At 46.1% G+C, this 20,208-nt stretch overlaps 1 protein-coding gene across 3 annotated transcripts in view; it reads left to right on the top strand.

Moving 5' to 3' along the window:
* The window catches only part of LOC144604541 (DEP domain-containing mTOR-interacting protein-like), a 56,407-nt gene that overhangs the window by 32,438 nt on the left and 3,761 nt on the right, over window positions 1-20,208 (top strand). For 2 of the 3 annotated variants that reach the window (XM_078419074.1, XM_078419073.1), the window contains 2 exons: window positions 6,210-6,280; window positions 13,688-13,792. In XM_078419074.1, the coding sequence (XP_078275200.1) occupies window positions 6,210-6,280; window positions 13,688-13,792 (176 nt within the window). The other variant, XM_078419075.1, reaches the window with a different exon arrangement.

Genomic DNA, 20,208 nt, shown 5'->3' with positions numbered 1-20,208 from the left:
CATTAATTTCATGTTCCACGTATCTTGTGTTTTATGACTGTTGACAGATCAATTTCCCTCCTCGGATAAATAAAGTTCTATCGTATATTGTGTCATATTAAGTCATTGTCTACAGCACTGAAACAGGCTTTTTGGCCTAACTCTCCCATACCTACCAAGATGCCTCATCAAAGATAGTCTTATTTGGCTGCGTTTGGCACATATCCTTCTTAGCCTTTCCTCTCCATCTACCTGTTCAAATGCTTTTAGACTGGGGCACACCAAACAGAGGCTGTAAGTGAGAGGAACAGGGCTGTCTAATCAATTATTATTTCTGGTAAAAGCACAATAAAATGATTATCTCTGGCACAGCGGTAGAGTTGCTGCCTCCCAGCGCCAGAGACCCGGGTTCGATCCTGATTACAGGTGCTGTCTGTACAGAGTTTGGACCTTCTCCCCATGACCACGTGGGGTTTCTACGGGTGTGTGGGATAGAACTGGTGTATGGGTGGTCTCTGGTCGGCGCGGACTTGGTGGGATGAAGGACCTGTTTCTATGGTGTACCACTAAACTAAACTAAACTAAACTAAATCAGACCACCGCCTAATCCGTGAACCTTTCTTATCATTGCTAATCTTACTGGCCTACGTCATTTATGTTGTAGCTACATATTTAACACTCACCCAAGTTAGTGTTAATCTGTTTTGAGCTGTGCCTGTGGTAGAGGTTATAAGACCATCAGACCATAAGTCATTGGAGCAGAATTAACCCATTCGGCCCATTGAGTCTACTCCGCCACCAATCATGGCTGATCAATTTTTCTCTCTCGACCCCATGTTCCTGCCTTGTCCCCATATCAGGCAACTGAACCAACCTACCACAACCAGAGTGCGATCCTGAACTACAATCTACCTCATTGGTGACTCTCGGACTATCTTTGATCGGACTCTATTGGCTTTATCTTGCCCAGAACCAGGGGCCACAGTTTAAGAATAAGGGGTAGGCTATTTAGAACGGAGATGAGGAAAAACTTTTTCACTCAGAGAGTTGTGAATCTGTGGAATTCTCTGCCTCAGAAGGTAGTGGAGGCCAATCCTCTGGATGCTTTCAAGAGAGAGCTAGATAGAGCTGTTAATGATAGCGGAGTCAGGGGGTATGGGGAGAGGGCAGGAACGGGGTACTGATTGTGAATGATCAGCCATGATCACATTGAATGGAGGTGCTGGCTCGAAGGGCCGAATGGCCTACTCCTGCACCTATTGCCTACTGTCTATTGTCTATCCCCTTTATCATGTATCTGTACACTGTGAATGGCTCGATTGTAATCATGTATTGTCTTTCCGCTGACTGGTTAGCACGCAACGAAAGCTTTTCACTGTAGCTCACTGTACTGTTTCACTGTACACGTGACGATAAACTAAACTAACCTTTGATGCCCTTCCTAATCGAGAAGCTTTCTATCTCTGCTTTATAAATACCCAATGACATGGCCTCCACAGCCAGCCGTGGCAATGGATTCCACAGATTCACCACCCTCTATCTATAGAAATTCTTCCTCATCTTCATTCTAAAGGTACGTCCTTTTATTCTGAGGCTGCGCCCTCTGGTCTAGACTCTCCCACTAGTGGAAACATCCTCTCCGCATCCACTGTAAGCAGGCCTTGCATTAATCGGCTGGTTTCAATGAGGTCCCCCCTCATCCTTGTGAACTCCAGCCATTAAAGGCCCACCATACAGTCGCCCAGGATCATTGTTGTGTTGTTGTCTGTTTAGTCCTTCAAAAGTTGTGAAATGTTTCATGGATATTAATTAACATTGCGGATTCAAATACCTTCTACGTTGGACAAGGGCAACATTTCAACCAGTCATGCTTACCCAGTAATACGCCTCTGCATGCTGTTTTGGACTAACGTAGTTGGTTATTGCCGTAAATAGTTATTCATTAGACAACTCTGTCCTTATTCTCGTTCCCCCATCTCCAGTCTTTGTTCGACTTGGTCCAAGTTGTAATTTTTGATCCCTTCTACAAGATTTAATGCATGGAATTAAACTCCAAGCTCACTGTAGCACCAAGTTAAATACAAGAGATTCTGAGGTAAATTGATTTAGTTTAACTCAAAGCCAATTAACAAAAATAGTGAAACTGAGTTCATAGAAACATAGAAACATAGAAAATAGGTGCAGGAGGAGGCCAATCGGCCCTTCGAGCCTGTACACACCGCCATTCATTGTGATCATGGCTGATCATCCGCAATCAATAACCCATGCCTGCCTTCTCCCCATATCCCTTGATTCCACTAGCCCCTAGAGCTCTATCTCTCTCTTAAGTCCATCCAGTGATTTGACTTCCACTGCCCTCTATGGCAGAGAATTCCACAAATCCACACTCTCTGGGTGAAAAAGTGTTTTCTCACCTCAGTTTTAAATGGCCTCCCCTTTATTCTAAGACTGTGGCCCCTGGTTATGGACTCGCCCAACATTGGGAACATTTTTCCTGCATCTAGCTTGTCCAGTCATATTTGACTTTGCTACTCTTTTTCTCTTAACATATCGAAATAAGCTTTAACTGTCCTTCTTTATTCTTGGCCAGTTTCCTCTCGTACTTCATCTTTTCAGCCCGTGTTGCCTGTTTTGTTACCTTCTGTTGTCCTGTGAACGTTTCCCAATCCTCTGGCTTCCGGCTACTCTTTGCTGTGTTATACATCTTTTCTTTTAGTTTTATTCCATCCCTAACTTCCATCCCTTGTCAGCCACGGTTGCCTCCTACTCCCCTTAAAATCTTTCTTCCTTTTTGGAATGAAATGATCCTGCATCTTCCGGATTAGGCCCAGAAATTCCTGCCATTGCTGTTCCACCATCATTCCTGCTAGGATCCCTTTCCAGTCTACCTTGGCCAGCTCCTCTCTCATGCCTTCAAAGTCCCCTTTGTTCAACTGCAACACTGACACTTCTGATTTAACCTTCTCCTTCTCAAATTGCAGATTAAAACTAATCATATTATGGTCACTACCTCCAAGCGGTTCCTTTATCTCGAGTTCTCTTTATCAAATCTGGTTCATTGGACAACACTAAATCCAGAATTGCCTTTTCTCTGGTAGGCTCCATTACAAGCTGCTCTAAGAATCCATCTCGGAGGCACTCTACAAACTCTCTTTATTGGGGTCCAGAACCAAACTGATTTTCCCAGTCTACCTGCATATTGAAATGGCTCATCACCACAGTGGCATTACCTGTCTTACATGCCAGTTTTAACTCCTGCTGCATCTTACACCCTACATTCGGGCTACTATTTGGGGGTCTGTAGATAACACCAATTAGTGTCTTCTTGCCTTTACAATTCCTTAACTCAATCCACAGTGACTCTACCTCGTCAGTCCCTATGTCTTCCCTCGCAAGGGGCTGAACTTCATCCCTCACCAGCAGAGCTACCCCACCGCCTCTGCCCACCTGCCTGTCCTTTCTATAGGATGTATAACCCTGAATATTAAGTTCCCAGGCCCGATCCTCCTGCAGCCACATCTCTGTAATCCCCACAATGTCATATCTCACTGGAAATATTTTCTAAGTAACCCGTTTTAATAACTAACAGAAATAAAGCATTTCTGTCTCTCGAGGAAACATAATATATAACTTGGTGATCAAAACATAACCGGAACATAATATATAACTTGGTGATCAAAGGTAGAGATTGCTGTTTAAGAATTTTTAATTCCATGGTGTAAAGCTGAATTGTTCAATTTATATCTGGAAACATCCTCTCCACGTCAGGTTGAGTAGGCTGGGACTCTATTCCTTGGAGCGCAGGAGGATGAGAGGTGATCTTATTGAGATGTATAAAAATCACGAGAGGAATAGATCGGGTAGATGCACAGAGTCTCTTGCCCAGAGTTTGGGAATCGAGGACCAGAGGACATAGGTTTAAGGTGAAGGGGAAAAGATTTGATTGGAATCTGAGGGGTTACTTTTTTACACAAAGGGTGGTGGGCGTATGGAACGAGCTGTCAGGGGAGGTAGTTGAGACAGGGACTATCCCAACGTTTATGAAACAGTTAGACAGGTACATGGATAGGACAGGTTTTGAGGGATATGGGCCAAATGCAGGCAGGTGGGACTAGTGTAGCTGGGACATGGTGGCTGGTGTGGGCAAGTTGGGCCAAAGGGCCTGTTTCCACACTGTATGTTTCCATGACTCCATGACTCTACGACATCCACTCTATCCAGGCCTTTCACTACTGTACGTTTCAGTGAGATCCCCTCTCATCCTTCTCGACTCCAGCAAGCAGAGGCTCAGATCCATCAAACTTTCATCATCCATTCACCCAGTGATCCCCAGGATCATTCCTGTGTTGTTATTTGTTTCGACCATCCACAAGTGAGACTCTTTGGTAGGAAATTGTGCTCCCTGTAAGTCCTATCAAAGAAAGGACTTGCCCAGGGAAAAGATCATCACCATGTTTGGACCACACTGATGTGGGACCCAGGAAGCCAAGAGTTCAACATTCACTATAAAATTGGAGTCCCCTGTGTGGACTGCTGCTTGTAGTCAAACATGTGGGGCAGCAACAACTCTCTCCTCAACAGGAAGATCAACAACACGCGTATCTCTTAAGTTCATAAGCCCTAGGAGCAGAATTAGGCCATTCGGCCCCTCAAGTCCACTCCGCCATTGCATCATGGCTGATCTATCTTTCCTTCACAACCCCATTCTCCTGCCTTCACCCCATTTCCCCTGATGCCCATAATAATCAAGAATCTGTTGATCTCCGCCTTGAAAATACCCATTGACTTGGCCTCCACAGCCGTCTGTGGCAATGAACTCCACAGATTCACCACCCTCTGACTATATATGCATGCTTGTGTTACAAAAGTCAGACACAAAGTGCTGGAGTAACTCAGCAGGTCAGGTAGCATCTAACTTTCAGTCTGAAGAACAGTTCCGGCCTGCGTGAGATATTCCAGCACTTTGTGTCTATCTTCGGTATAAACCAGCATCTGCTGTTGCTTCCTGCACTGTACTAAAAACCAGTTTACTATACTTCTTTCACAGGCAGTAAAATTCAAATCTCAGTGCCCACTGCTTAAAACAATAGCTACGCAGGAGGTGGGTGCTAATTTTTAACTTGGGTCTAAAATTGGCAAGTGGTGGGTGGTGTGCATCAGCTGATTTTCACGGCCCTACTTGTTGTGAATGTAAATGACAAGCCGCAGGCAGTGGAAGGCATTTCAATGACACACGTCTCCTTTGCCAAGTTAAACATCAACCACAGTCGTAGACACAAACTGCTGGAGTAACTCAGCGGGACAGGCGGCATCTCTGGAGAGAAGGAACGGGCGACGTTTCGGGTCGAGATGTTCAGACAGCACCTGGGCTCGGGCCACCACCCTGTGTGCAAAAAAACGTTACCCCTCTGGTAACTCTGAGGAAGGGTCTCGACCGAAACGTCGCTCATTCCATTCTCTCCAGAGGTGCTGGGTGTCCCCGCTGAGTTACTCCAGCATGTTGTGTCTATCTTCGGTGAAAGCCAGCATCTGCAGTTCCTTCCTGCACACAAACATCAACCAGCTTCAGCATGGGTCCGGTCGGCCGGTTTGATTGGGTGTTGTGTGTGCAGGAGAGTTGATGTCGTTATTCTGGGTCCTACAACATTTCCCTCAAACAATTAAACTGCCACAGTATCCTGCACTCCCTTTAGGGACTCTTGCTTGAAATTCTTATCTTCTAAAAATGGTGGCACCTTGGCGCAGCGGTAGAGTTGCTGCCTCACAGCGCCCGAGACCCGGGTTCGATCCTGACTACGGGTGCTGTCTGTATGGAGTTTGTACGTTCTCCCCGTGACCTGCGTGGGTTTTCTCCGAGATCTTTCTCGGGGTTTCCTCCCACACTCCAAAGACGTACAGGTTTGTAGGTTAATTGGCTTGGTGTAATTGTAAGCCCCCCCCCCCGTGTGTGTGTGTGTGTGTGTGCGTGCGTGCGTGCGTGCGTGCGTGTGTGTGTATTGCTGGCCGGCGTGGACTCGGTGGGCCGAAGGGCTTGTTTCCGCGCTGTATCTCTAAACTAAACTACAAGCCAATCGATTCTGTAACTGTACTGACCTTTAATTCACCCTTCCCGCAGATGATAACTCACGGCCAGAACAGGGCTCAGAGGATTTCTTGCGTAATGTCCTTTTACTAGTTTGTAAAATGTAGGCATGCTTTGTGCAAACACTCACTGGTGTTAACTGTTGTAGTGTTGAAGAAACCAGTCACTAATGAAGAACTCCTCTCACCTGGAGCACCTTACTTAAAGAAAACATTAACAGTAAGTTTGCATTCCTTGCAGCTTGTAGTAGTTGCTCCTGAGCCACTGAGGCCCTGATACAATATAAATGGAAGCGATTCAACTAAAATACTTCCACAGAGGAGACAAGCAGGCTAATCACAAATTGTACAAAGTCTTGTGTTGGAGCCAATGTTATCTTTGTCCAGAAGTATTTCTGTTAAACACTGGGCCTGAACTCTCAGGAAAGATCAGTCCCTTCATGCATGTCAGGCTGTTCTTTGTTAACCACAGAACACAGAAACATAGAAAATAGGTGCAGGAGGAGGCCATTCGGCTCTTCGAGCCAGCACCGCCATTCATTGTGATCATGGCTGATCATTCACAATCAGTAACCCGTGCCTGCCTTCTCCCCATATCCCTTAATTCCACTAGCCCCTAGAGCTCTGTCTAACTCTCTTTTAAATTAATCCAGTGATTTGGCTTCCACTGCCCTCTGTGGCAGAGAATTCCACAAATTCACAACTGTCTGGGTGAAAAAGTTTTTTTCTCACCTCAGTTTTAAATGGCCTCCCCTTTATTCTTGGTCTGTGTCCCCTGGTTCGGGACTCCCCCAGCATTGGGAACATTTTTCCTGCATCTAGCTTGTCCAGTCCTTTTTATAATTTTATACGTCTCTCTCAAAGATCCCCTCTCATAGAACAGTGCAGCACAGGAACAGGCTCTTCGGCCCACAATGTCCGTGCTGAACATAATACCAAGTCAGACACAAAATGCTGGTGTGACTCAGCGGTTCAGGCAGCACCTCTGTAAAACTGTGGGTAAAAAAGAACACCCCTTAGGGGTTTCAGAAGCAAGTTACAACAAGACAGAAGAATGACACAGAGTTACTTTATTGGACAACAGAGCATCTTAATGTTATTTCCTTGTGTAAAGTTGTGGCTGGAAGTAAGCTTTGTGGGATAAAGTGGGTGGACCCGCCTGCCTTCAGGTGAGTGGATGGGGCAGTGAATGTACGCCAGTTACCGAGTGTGAACTTAGCTAATATTGGGAAGGGAGTTTAAATAAAAATATGAACGATGTTGACAGATCGAGAACCCAAACTAACTAAACTCAGTTTTCAATGGGGCAGAATTTTTACCTGAACTTTCAGAGTGAAATATCTTGCACTCCAATTGCAAGAATAAATTAACTTTTAGTTTAGTTTACTATAGTTTAGAGATACAATGCAGAAACAGGCCCTTCAGCCCACCGAGTCCGTGCCGACCAGCCATCCCCCGCACACTAACACTATCCTGCACACACTCGGGATGTTCCTAATGTTGGGGGAGTCCAGAACCAGGGGCCACACAGTTTAAGAATAAAGGGTAGGCCATTTAGAACTGAGATGAGGAAAAGCTTTTTCAGTCAGAGAGTTGTGAATCTGTGGAATTCTCTGCCTCAGAAGGCAGTGGAGGCCAATTCTCTGAATGCATTCAAGAGAGAGCTAGATAGAGCTCTTAAGGATAGCGGAGTCGGGGGGTATGGGGAGAAGGCAGGAACGGGGTACTGATTGAGAATGATCAGCCATGATCACATTGAATGGCGGTGCTGGCTCGAAGGGCCGAATGTCCTCCTCCTGCACCTGTTGTCTATTGTCTATTGGGACAATTTACTGTTACACCAAGCCAATTAACTTGCAAACCTGCACGTCTTTGGAGAAACCAGAGCACCGGGAGAAAAGCCACGCAGGTCACGGGGAGAACGTAAAAAACTCCGTACGGACAGCACCCGTAGTCAGGATCGAACCCGGGTCTCTGGCGCTGTGAGGCAGCAGCTCTACCCGCTGTGCCACCGTGCTACCCCCAAGGATCTTATAGAAACATATAAAATTATAAAAGGACTGGACAAGCTAGATGCAGGAAAAATGTTCCCAATGTTGGGTGAGTCCAGAACCAGGGGCCACTGTCTTAGAATAAAGGGCAGGCCATTTAAAACTAAGGTGAGAAAAAACTTTTTCACCCAGAGAGTTGTGAATTTGTGGTATTCTCTGCCACAGAGGGCAGTGGAAGCGAAATCACTGGATGGATGTAAGAGAGAGTTAGATAGAGCTCTAGGGGCTAGTGGAATCAAGGGATATGGGGAGAAGGCAGGCATGGGGTATTGATTGGGGAAGATCAGCCATAATCACAATGAATGGCGGTGCTGGCTCGAAGGGCCGAATGGCCTCCTCCTGCACCTATTTTCTATGTTTCTATGTTGTGCATTCCTGAATGTTAGCTGAGTGACTTGCAGGTTTTACTGATTTGTATAATTATTGAATAAGTAGAATGTCTTCCCTTAGTGACCTTGTTGTGACCTTCCAGCTTCTGCTGTCAATGCTGAGCTTCTACTGATAATACTGCAGCTCACGGCCACACACAATATCTCCTTACAGTTTTCTGATCTGCTCTGCCTTCACATTCCCTCTCCACCCTTGAAACAAACTAGGTGCCGATTATCTTACGGCAGTGAATGAATGTTGCTGACTCACTGGACATCAGCGGAAACTATTGGCAGAGCTCCTACCCTTCAAATGGTTCTCAGCGTGTGATATTTTCCATAGATTAATTGATTGAATGATGCAGCGTGGAAACAGGCCCTTCGGCCCATCGAGTCCACGTCGACCATGAATCACACGTTCACACTAGTTAGAAACATAGAAAATAGGTGCAGGAAGAGGTCATTCAGCGCTTCGAGCCAGCACCGCCATTCAATATAATCATGGCTGATCATCCAAAATCAGTATCCTGTTCCTGCTTTCACCCCAAGTCCCTTGATTCCATTAGCCCGAAGAGCTATATCGAACTCTCTCTTGAAAACATCCAGTGAATTGGCCTCCATTGCCTTTTGTGGCAGAAAATTCCTATGTTATGTTCCTGGGATGGCGGGACTGTCATATGAGGAAAGATTGAAAAGACTGGGCTTGTATTCACTGGAGTTTAGAAGGATGAGAGGGGATCTTAAAGAGACAAATAAAATTATAAAAGGACTGGACAAGCTAGATGCAGGAAAAACGTTCCCAATGTTGGGGGAGTCCAGAACCAGGGGCCACAGTCTTCGAATAAAGGGCAGGCCATTTAAAACTGAGGTGAGAAAAAACTTTTTCACCCAGAGAGCTGTAAATTTGTGGAATTCTCTGCCACAGAGGGCAGTGGAAGCGAAATCACTGGATGGATTTAAGAGAGAGTTAGATAGAGCTCTAGGGGCTAGTGGAATCAAGGGATATGGGGAGAAGGCAGGCATGGGGTATTGATAGGGGAAGATCAGCCATGATCACAATGAATGGCGGTGCTGGCTCGAAGGGCCGAATGGCCTCCTCCTGCACCTATTTTCTATGTTTCTATGTTGTGCATTCCTGAATGTTAGCTGAGTGACTTGCAGGTTTTACTGATTTGTATAATTATTGAATAAGTAGAATGTCTTCCCTTAGTGACCTTGTTGTGACCTTCCAGCTTCTGCTGTCAATGCTGAGCTTCTAATGATAATACTCCAGCTCACGACCACACACAATATCTCCTTACAGTTTTCTGATCTGCTCTGCCTTCACATTCCCTCTCCACCCTTGAAACAAACTAGGTGCCGATTATCTTACGGCAGTGAATGAATGTTGCTGACTCACTGGACATCAGCGGAAACTATTGGCACAGCTCCTACCCTTCAAATGGTTCTCAGCATGTGATATTTTCCATAGATTAATTGATTGAACGATGCAGTGTGGAAACAGGCCCTTCGGCCCATCGAGTCCACGTCGGCCATCAATCACACGTTCACACTGGTTAGAAACATAGAAAATAGGTGCAGGAGGAGGCCATTGAGCCCTTCGAGTCAGCACCGCCATTCAATATGATCATGGCTGATCATCCAAAATCAGTACCCTGTTCCTGCTTTCACCCCAAATCCCTTGATTCCGTTAGCCCTAAGAGCTATATCTAACTCTCTCTTGAAAACATCCAGTGAATTGGCCTCCACTGCCTTCTGTGGCAGAGAATTCCTATGTTATCCCACTTTCGCATCCACTCCCTACACACATGGGGTACCTTCCAGAGACCGAGCAACCTTCAAATGTCTTTGGGATGTGGGAGGAAACCGGAGGAGACCCACACGGTACCAGGAAATTTTTTGCAAACTTCCCACACACAGCACCTGAGGTGGGGATCGAACCTGGGTCTCTGGCCCTGCGAGGCAGCGGTTCGACCTGCCAGCTGCTCTGTCGTTCCACAGATGCTTCGCTAATGGTCGCACAGCTTCAGTACAAAGTCATTTATCAACAACACTTATTTTTACAAAGTTAGAATTTTGGCATCCAGTCTTTGAAAACAACAGCAAAGAAGTTCTGTATTTTGTTTAACGATAACATTAATATCCATGACCCTGAAGGTTTAAATAGCTGCTTGGTCATAATTACCTAACACCTTATTTGAGGGCGCCACAGTAGCACAGCGGCAGAGTTGCTGCCTTACAATGCCAGAGACCTAGATTTGATCCTGAGTACGGGTGCCGTCTGTACGGAGTTTGTCTGTTCTACCTGTGACTGCGTGGGTTTCCTTCAGGTGCTCCGGTTTCCTCCCACACTCCAAAGACGTGCAGGTTTGTAGATTAATTGGCTAGTGTAAAGTTTTAATTGTCCCTAGTGTTTAGGATAGTGCTAGGGTACGGGATGATCGCTGGTCGGCACGGACTCGGTGGGCCGAAGGGCCTGTTTCCACGCTGGGTCTCTGAAGTCTAAAGTGTACATTTAAGGGTGGACATTACAAAGTCAGGTTGTTCACATGGAAGGTCCCAGCTGTTATCAGGCAACTGAATCATCCTTCCACAACCAGAGAGCAGTGCTGAACTACTATCTACCTCCTTGGTGACCCTTGGACTATCCTTGATCGGACTTTACCTTGCACTAAACCTTATTTCCTTATCATGTATCGATACACTGTAAAAGGATCGATTGTAATCATGTGTTGTCTTTCCGCAGGTTGGTTAGCACGCACCAAAAGCTTTTGACTCTACCTCGGTACACGTGACAATAAACTAAATAAACGAACTATTTATTCACAAAATGCTGGAGTAACTCAGCGGGTCAGGCAGCATCTCAGGAGAGAAGGAATGGGTGACGTTTCGGGTCGAGACCCTTCTCAGTCTGAAGAAGGGCCTCGACCCGAAACGTCACCCATTCCTTCTCTCCTGAGTTGCTGCCTGACCCGCTGAGTTACTCCAGCATTTTGTGAATAAATACCTTCGATTTGTACCAGCATCTGCAGTTATTTCCTTACACTAAATAAACTAATTAACTGACTAAGATTGGATTTTCCAGGTGTTGTCCCTAAAATGGCAGTCTTGAAGTTCAAACACACGTCTTTCCAGTACACCTCCTGCCCGACCCCATTAGCCTTTGGACTGTTGGCAGCTTCCACCTGATGTATTTGCTCTACAAGGCTTCCACAGATCTATCCATTTTGGGGTTAAATTTATTATGTTGGGGAGAAATTAATATTGGAAGCTCACAACTTTATAACCGGAACCTTGATGTGTGGATCAGTAAGTGAATACTGTATATAATTCATGGATACATGAGACGTGGACAGGAAAGGCTGAAAGGAATGATGGACCAAGCACAAGCAAATGAGACTTGCGTAGAAGGGTCATCTTTGTCCGCACAGCCAAGTTGCACCTGTGATCTATGCTTATGACTATGTCTACAACATTACAGTCATACAGTGTAATACAGGCCCTTCGGCCCAACTTGCCCATGCTGACCAACATGCCCCATCTACACTAGTCCCATCTGGCTGCATTTGGTCCAAATCACTCTAAACCTATCCTATCCATGTACCTGTCTAAATGTTTCTTAAATGTTGTGAAGGTACCTACCTCAACTACCTCCTCTGGCAGCTTGATCTATTTACCCACCACCCTTTGTGTAAAAAAGGTGCCCCTCATGTTCCTATTAAATTCTTTCCCCTTCACCTTAAACCTATGTCCTCTGATTCTCGATTCCCCCACTCTGGGTATCAGACTGTGCATTTATCTATTCCTGACATGGTCTTATATACCTGCGGTGGCGCAGCACTAGAATTGCTGCCTTACAGCGAATGCAGCGCCAGAGACCCGGGTTCGATCCCAACTACGGGTGCTGCCTGTACGGAGTTTGTACGTTCTCCCTGTGATCGCGTGGGTTTTCTCCGAGATCATCGGTTTCCTCCCACACTCCAAAGACGTGCAGGTTTGTAGGTTAATTGGCTTGGTAAATGTAAAAATTGGCCCTAGTGTGTGTCGGATGATGTTAATGTGCGGGGATCGCTGGTCGGCGCGGACCCGGTGGGCCGAAGGGCCTGTTTCCACGCTGTATCTCTAAACTAAACTAAACTAAACCTCAATAAGAAAATCCCACATCCTCCTGCACTCCAAAGATTAATTCTTAGCCTGCTCAACCTCTCCTTATAGCTCAGACCCTCGAGTCCTGGCAACCATCAACCTTTTAGCACCTCATAAATCTTTTTAGCATCGTTTCCAGCTTAACGAGATCTTTCCTATAACATGGTGATCAAAACGGAACACAATACTCGAAATGTGGCCTCACCAAAATAATGTACAACTGTAACATGACCTCCCGACTTCTGTACTCAATATAGACACAAGGTGTTGGAGTAACTCGGCAGGTCAGGCAGCATCTCAGCAGGTCAGGCAATGGTTAGGTGACATTTCAGGTTGGGACCCTTCTTCAGACTCTAAAATATCTGAGCATCCATAGTAAAGGTGGGGGAATGGGGGCCTAGAAACTGAAAGTCATTAAAGAGTCTCAATACTCCGACCGATGAAGGCCATTGTGCCGCTAGCTTTCCCGACCACCCCATCTACTTGTCCAGTCCTGGTCGCTACCATCTATAGTCGCATTGAATTGGACTTCCTGTTAGTTTTAGTTTTAGATTTGGTTTTGTTTATTGTCACGTGTACCGAGGTAGGGTGAGAAGCCTTTGTCGCGTGCCAACCAGTCAGTAGAAAGACAATACATGATTACAATCGATCCACTTACAGTGTGTAGATACATGATAAAGGAGTAACGTTTAGTGCAAGGTTCAGTTAGGCAGTGGGTCATCAAAGAGGTAGATAGATAGTATAAGAAAATAACTGCAGATGCTGGTACAAATCGAAGGTATTTATTCACAAAATGCTGGAGTAACTCAGCAGGTCAGGCAGCATCTCGGGAGAGAAGGAATGGGTGACGTTTCGGGTCGAGACCCTTCCTCAGACCTCTTCAAAGAGGTAGATAGTAGTTCAGCACTGCTCTCTGGTTGTGGTGGAAGTTAGCGGCAAGGCCTTGTCCATTGGGCTGAAGGGAATGCTGACACTATGGTACAGAACCAGCCACTGTTGCTTTGGAAGATGGGGCAGTGCGGGTGAAGCTGGGTGTTGACGGTCTGCTTGCCTTGGTTACAGATTGTGGGTGATGCAGTAGGCTGGGGCTTTGTGGTGAGAGGAGGAAGACCATGTTATGTTCAGGCCGTGGACCCGGGTGGACCTGCTGCGGCGGCGGGGATTAAGGTAAGCCTTCCCTCCATTCACACCCTCCTCTCAACTCTTTAATCAGTGTCATCGTGTTTTCTGCAAAGCAGGTGGTGCAGCGGGTTGAGCTGCTGCCTCACAGCGCCAGAGACCCAGGTTCGATTCTAACCTTGGGTGCTGTCTGTGTGGAGTTTGCACGTTCCCCCTGCGACCGATTGGGTTTGCTCCGCGTCTTCTGGTTGAAAATGACTCGAAATGTGGCCTCACCAAAATAATGTACAACTGTGACATGACCTCCCAACTTCTGTACTCAATATAGACACAAAGTGTTGGAGTAACTCAGCAGGTCAGGTGGCATGACCTGACCACTTCGTAGGTTAATCAGGCCTCTGTAAATTGTCCCTGGTGTGCAGGGAGTGGATGAGAAAGTGGAAACAATCAAGATCACAGTCACAATCATACTTTATTAGCCAAGTATGTATTGCAACATACGCGGAACTTCATTTGCCACACAGTCATAACAATAAAAAGCAACAGGACACACAAAGTACATTTTAACATGAACATCCACCACAGTGACTCTCCCACATTCCTCACCATGATGGAAGGCGAAAAAACAGTTCAATCTCTTCCCTCTTTGTCCTCCAGCGGTCGGGGGCCTCTAACCTTCCGTTGACGGGACGATCTTGACTCCCGTAGCCGGCGTCGGGCCTTCCTCTTCGGGGCGATCAAGCTCCTGAATAATACAGAGCTAGTGTGAACTAGAAGAGGTGTCCAGGCAGAAATGTCTGGGCGGGGGCTCAACTGGGGTGACCTCGAAAGAACCGTCAACAACCGAGTGAGGTGGAGGACATTTGTCAATGGCCTATGCTCCCTAGAGGAGCCAAGGGCTTACGAAGAAGGAAGAGTGTGAACGGGCGATCGGTGTGGACTTGATGGGCCGAAGGGCCTGTTTCCACGTTGGGTCTCTAAACTAAAACTTAACTAAGACAAATTAAAATATAAACAATTGAAATGATTTAAAAATGGAATTTAACGATTAGTAGCCCATCCTCGAGCTAGAAATTATGTTATGTATAAGGGATTATTTGAATTGTTACAATGATAGATAGAAATGATTAAAAAACAGTGAGTTGTAAAATCATGAGTTAACGTATTGCACTGATAATAGTTTTGAAGTTATTAAGGAGATGAAAGCTTTACTATTAGCTAATTTCTCCAAGTTCAAATCTGAGCGGGAATCTTATAGAAACATATAAAATTCTTAAGGGATTGGACAGGCTAGATGCAGGAAAAATGTTCCCCATGTTGGGGGAGTCCAGAACCAGGGGTCACAGTTTAAGAATAAAGGGCAGGCCATTTAGGACTGAGATGAGGTAAAACATTTTCACCTAGAGAGTTGTGAATCTGCGGAATTCTCTGCCACAGAAGGCAGTGGAGGCCAAATCACTGGATGTTTTCAAGAGAGAGTAAATTTAGCTCTTCGGCCTAAAGAAATTAAGGGATATGGGTGAAAAGCAGGAACGGGGTACTGATTTTGGATGATCAGCCATGATCATATTGAATGGCGGTGCTGGCTCGAAGGGCTGAATGGCCTACTCATGCACCTATTTTCTATGTTTCTAAATTGAAAATATTTTAATGTTGGCTGCAATGAAGGACGTAGCCTTGAATTATTCATCATAAAACCACACGCACGACTTGTTTACCTTGCCCAGGGCTTGGTAAGGTGGAATAATGTAATGCACTCAACTCAGTGTCACTGCCGCATTAGTTGCTAGGAGATGTCCATCGAGAACTTTTCCAGTTTCTGTCTTCCTGCAATTGTATGCTTTCCTTGTACTGCAACTCAGGTGAGGAATGAGCAGAGTTGTAGCAAATGCCAGCTCAGTTCCCTCATTCTCTGATACCAAATGTAATTCCTCTAAAATGTTAGACACCAAATGCTGGAGTAACTCAGCGGCTATCACTCAGACATTCTATCAGTGAGTGCTGACACATATCTTGCACTTGACGTTTCGGATCGTGACCATTCTTCAGATTAAATTAATGCAAGTTGTGCCAAAGGCTTTCTGTAGTCTTGATTAGTTTACTATTAGTTTAGCTTAGAGATACATCACGGAAACAGGCCCTTTGGCCCACCGAGTCCGTGCCGACCAGCGATCCCCACTCACTCATACACACTAGAGCCAATTTACAATGATACCAAACCAATTAACCTACAAATCTGCACGTCTTTGGAATGTGGGAGGAAACCGGAGCACCCGGAGAAAACCCACGCAGGTCAAGGGGAGAACGTACAAGCTCCGTGCAGACAGCACCCGTAGTCAGGATCATACTCTGGTCTCTGGCGCTGTAAGGCAGCAACTCTACCGCTGTGCCTATTTATCCAGTATCAACTAGACTGAGCCAGACAAGTAGCCCCATGTACAAAACTTGTTTTGATAAACTAAGTGCAGTGAAGTGATTTTTAGAATAGTATGCTGGTTTTATCTTTGTTTTTATTTGTTTATACCTTGAGAGAACCTTTAGGTTATTTTTAATATATTCTCAATAATCTAAATCTTTTTTGAGCTGTCTTTATTTAAAGCTTTCGTCTCTGATATGGGGGAATTTTCGATTGAATTGTTCAATTGAAATACAGTATACAGGCCCTTCAGCCCATCGAGTTGATGCCGACCCTCGATCACCCGTTCACACTAGTCCTATATTAACCCACCTTTACATCCACTCCCTGCACACTAGGGTAAGTTTTATTTAACCTACAAACCCGCACGTCTTTGGGATGTCGGAGGAAACTAGAGGACCCAGAGGAAACCTACGTGGTCACAGGGAGAACGCACAAACTCCGCACAGACAGGACCTGGAGTCAGGATCGAACCCAAGACTCTGGCGCTGTGAGTCCGCAATTCTACTGCTACACCACTGTGCTTCCCCTAATATTTTACATGGTCTGGGCAGTTGGACATCATGCTAATGCTAACTGCCCAATGAAGATTTCTACTCTCTGCATATTTCTATATCATCTAATTCTGTGCTAAATTCTGTACAATAATTGCTTACTACAATCAGTCCATCTGTACTACCCCAGAGTGTGTCAGTTCATCAGTACAACCCACAGTTTGTCACTTCATCATACTTCCCGACAGTGTGTCACTCCGTCAGTACCACCCTATGTGTGTCACTACATCAGTACTATCCCACTGTGTGTCAGTCCATCAGTACTGTCCCACAGTGTGTCACTCCATCAGTACCTCCCCACAATGTATCATTCCATCAGTACTTCCCCACAGTGTGTCACTCCATCAGTACTTCCCCACAGTGTGTCATTCCATCAGTACTGCCCCACAGTGTGTCATTCCATCAGTACTGTCCCATAGTGTGTCATTCCATCAGTACTGCCCCACAGTGTGTCACTCCATCAGTACTGCCCCACAGTGTGTCATTCCATCAGTACTGAACCACAGGGTGTCACTCCATCAGTACTGCCCCACAGTGTGTCACTACATCAGTACTGTCCCACAGTGTGTCATTCCATCAGTACTGCCCCTCAGTGTGTCATTCCATCAGCACTGTCCCACAAGGTGTCACTCCATCAGTACTGTCCCACAGTGTGTCATTCCATCAGTACTGTCCCACAGTGTGTCATTCCATCAGTACTGTCCCACAGTGTGTCACTCCATCAGTACTTCCCCACAGTGTGTCACTCCATCAGTACTTCCCCACAGTGTGTCATTCCATCAGTACTGTCCCACAGTGTGTCATTCCATCAGTACTGTCCCACAGTGTGTCACTCCATCAGTACTTCCCCACAGTGTGTCATTCCATCAGTACTGTCCCACAGTGTGTCATTCCATCAGTACTGCCCACAGTGTGTCATTCCATCAGTGTTCTTGCACCTCATTGTGTCTTTCATAGGATGAATTAAAAGAAAAATCAGTGATGAAAAGACTACTGTGTTTACACATGTATTCCACATGATATCCTGTTGCTGCTTGTCTCTGATCTCCATACGACTCTAAAAAAATGTCACTTGATTTATCATCCGCCTCAACATGCATTTCTGCGTCAGACTTGTCTGCTGTTCCCTCTGCTGTCAGAAGATTGCTATTGCAGTAATTGTATCAAGCCACACTGAATCGTGTGATGGTTCTCAGTGTGAGACCTGTGGCAATTGCTGCTGCCAGAAGCACTTCACTCTATTTCCAAACACGTCCAAGGCTCGCACATTCTTAGAAACAGCCGATGTGGACACCTCCCCATCCACATCGGTGATGCTGAGGTTGAAAGGGTCAGCAGCTTTAAGTGCCTCGGTGTGCACATCACTGAGGACCTTTCCTGGACACTGCACACGGACACAATAACAAAGAAGGCCCAACCAGCGGCTCTTTTTCCTGAGAAGACTGAGGAAGTTTGGCATGAACGCCAGCATCCTCACAAACTTCTACAGATGCCCCATCGAGGGCCTGCTGACGGGCTGCATTACAGTCTGGTACGGGAACTGTTCTGCCCACAGCCACAAATCACTACAGAGAGTGGTGAAGACGGCACAGCACATCACTGGCAACTGTCTCCCGGCCATTCAGGACATTCTCTACCGGCGGTGCCTGCGGAAGGCACGCAGCATCATCAAGGACCACAGCCACCCAGCACGCAGGCTGTTCTCCTTGTTACCGTCAGGCAGACGATACAGGAGTATGGCTGCACGTACCGCCAGACTTAAGAACAGTTTTTACCATCAGGACATCAGGCTTCTGAACTCATAAACACATTTCACATCATATATGTTGATTATGTTTAATATTGTCTTTTTACCTATTTTTAATATTGTTTTTTTACCTTACTAATGTCATTTTTTATCTTATTTATCCTTGGAATATTACTGCTGAGGTGACCCGTTGTCTTGTCAAATGCATTTCATTGTGCCGTTGACCCTGTGCCAACCTACATATGACAAATAAAATGTATTATTATTATTATTAGAAGGATTTTGAACGTGAACTAAAAAATAAGTGGAATTTAGGGCGGTCACGGTGGCGCAGCGGTAGAGTTGCCGCCTTACAGCGCGTACAGCGCCAGAGACCCGGGTTTGATCCCGACTACGGGCGCTGTCTGTACGGAGTTTGTACGTTCTCCCCGTGACCTGCGTGGGTTTTCTCCGAGATCTTCGGTTTCCTCCCACACTCCAAAGACTTAAATGTTTGCAGGTTAATTGGCTTGGTATAAATGCAAAAATTGTCCCAAGTGTGTGCAGGATAATGTTTATACGCGGGGATCGCTGGTCGGCGTGGACCCGGTGGGCCAAAGGACCTGTTTTCACGCTGTATTTCTAAACGAATCTAAACTAAACTAGTTCTACTGTTTACATAACCTCTGCATCTCCCCCCCCCCCCACCTTCCCTCACCCTAGTTGTCCTAGTAGTTCCACTGTTTGCATTAGGGTTGCCAACTGTTCCACATTAGCAGGGACATCCTGCATTTTGGGCTAAGTTGGTTTGTCCCGTACGGGACCACCCTTGTCCCGCATTAGGGCCGCGGGCCGCTGTCGGCCGGGACGGTGTCCGGAGTGTGTTCGGGGAGCGGGGCCGAGTGTGTTCGCCTGTCGGAGGTTGCATAGCAACCTGCCTCCCGGCCCGGGCGGCCGCCATTGGTGGAGCGGGAGCACGTGGCCGCAGGCTGGGTGAGGTCACGTGGGGTGCGGGGCGGTGACGTCACCTTGTCCCGTATTTGGGAGTGAGATAGTTGGCAACCCTAGTTTGGATCCTTGTTTCCCTGTTGTGAGCATATCCTCCCCAGCTACCAATGGGCCATTATGGACTCCACTTCCTGAGATCATCTGTTGCCGGCCCTGATTGTCCTGGCCTTCTCTATCTTTCAGTCTGAAGAAGGGTTGTGACCTGAAATATCACCTAGTCCTTTTCTCCGGAGATGCTGCCTGACCCGCTGAGTTACTCCAGCATTTTGTGTCTATCTTTGGTAGAAACCAGCATCTGTTGTTCCTTCCAACGCAAATAATAAATTCAATGCCACATAACTAACTTGTAAAGTAAAATGCAGTAAAACTATGTACATACTTTCAATTGACCATCTAATGAAATTGGCAACCAAACTCAGATGACTTGGGCCTTTAGTTTAATTTAGTTTATTGTCACGTGTACCGAGTGGGTTTAGTTTATTGTCACGTGTAACAGTGAAAAGCTTTATCATTGCGTGTTATCCAGTCAGTGGTAAGACTATACATGATTACAATCAAGCTGTCCACAGTGTACAGATACAGGATGAAGGGAATAATGTTTAGTGCAAGATAAAGTCCAGTAAACTCCGATTAAAGATAGTCTGAAGATCTCCAACGAGGTAGATGGTAGCTCAAGACCGCTCTCTAGTTGGTGATAGGATGGTTTAGTTGCCTGGGAAGAAACTGTCCCTGAATCTGGAGGTGTGCGTTTTCACACTTC

This window comes from Rhinoraja longicauda, chromosome 22 (assembly GCF_053455715.1).
Source record: "Rhinoraja longicauda isolate Sanriku21f chromosome 22, sRhiLon1.1, whole genome shotgun sequence".
Taxonomy (NCBI): Eukaryota; Metazoa; Chordata; class Chondrichthyes; order Rajiformes; family Arhynchobatidae; genus Rhinoraja; species Rhinoraja longicauda.
This window is presented reverse-complemented; position numbering and strand designations above follow the sequence as displayed.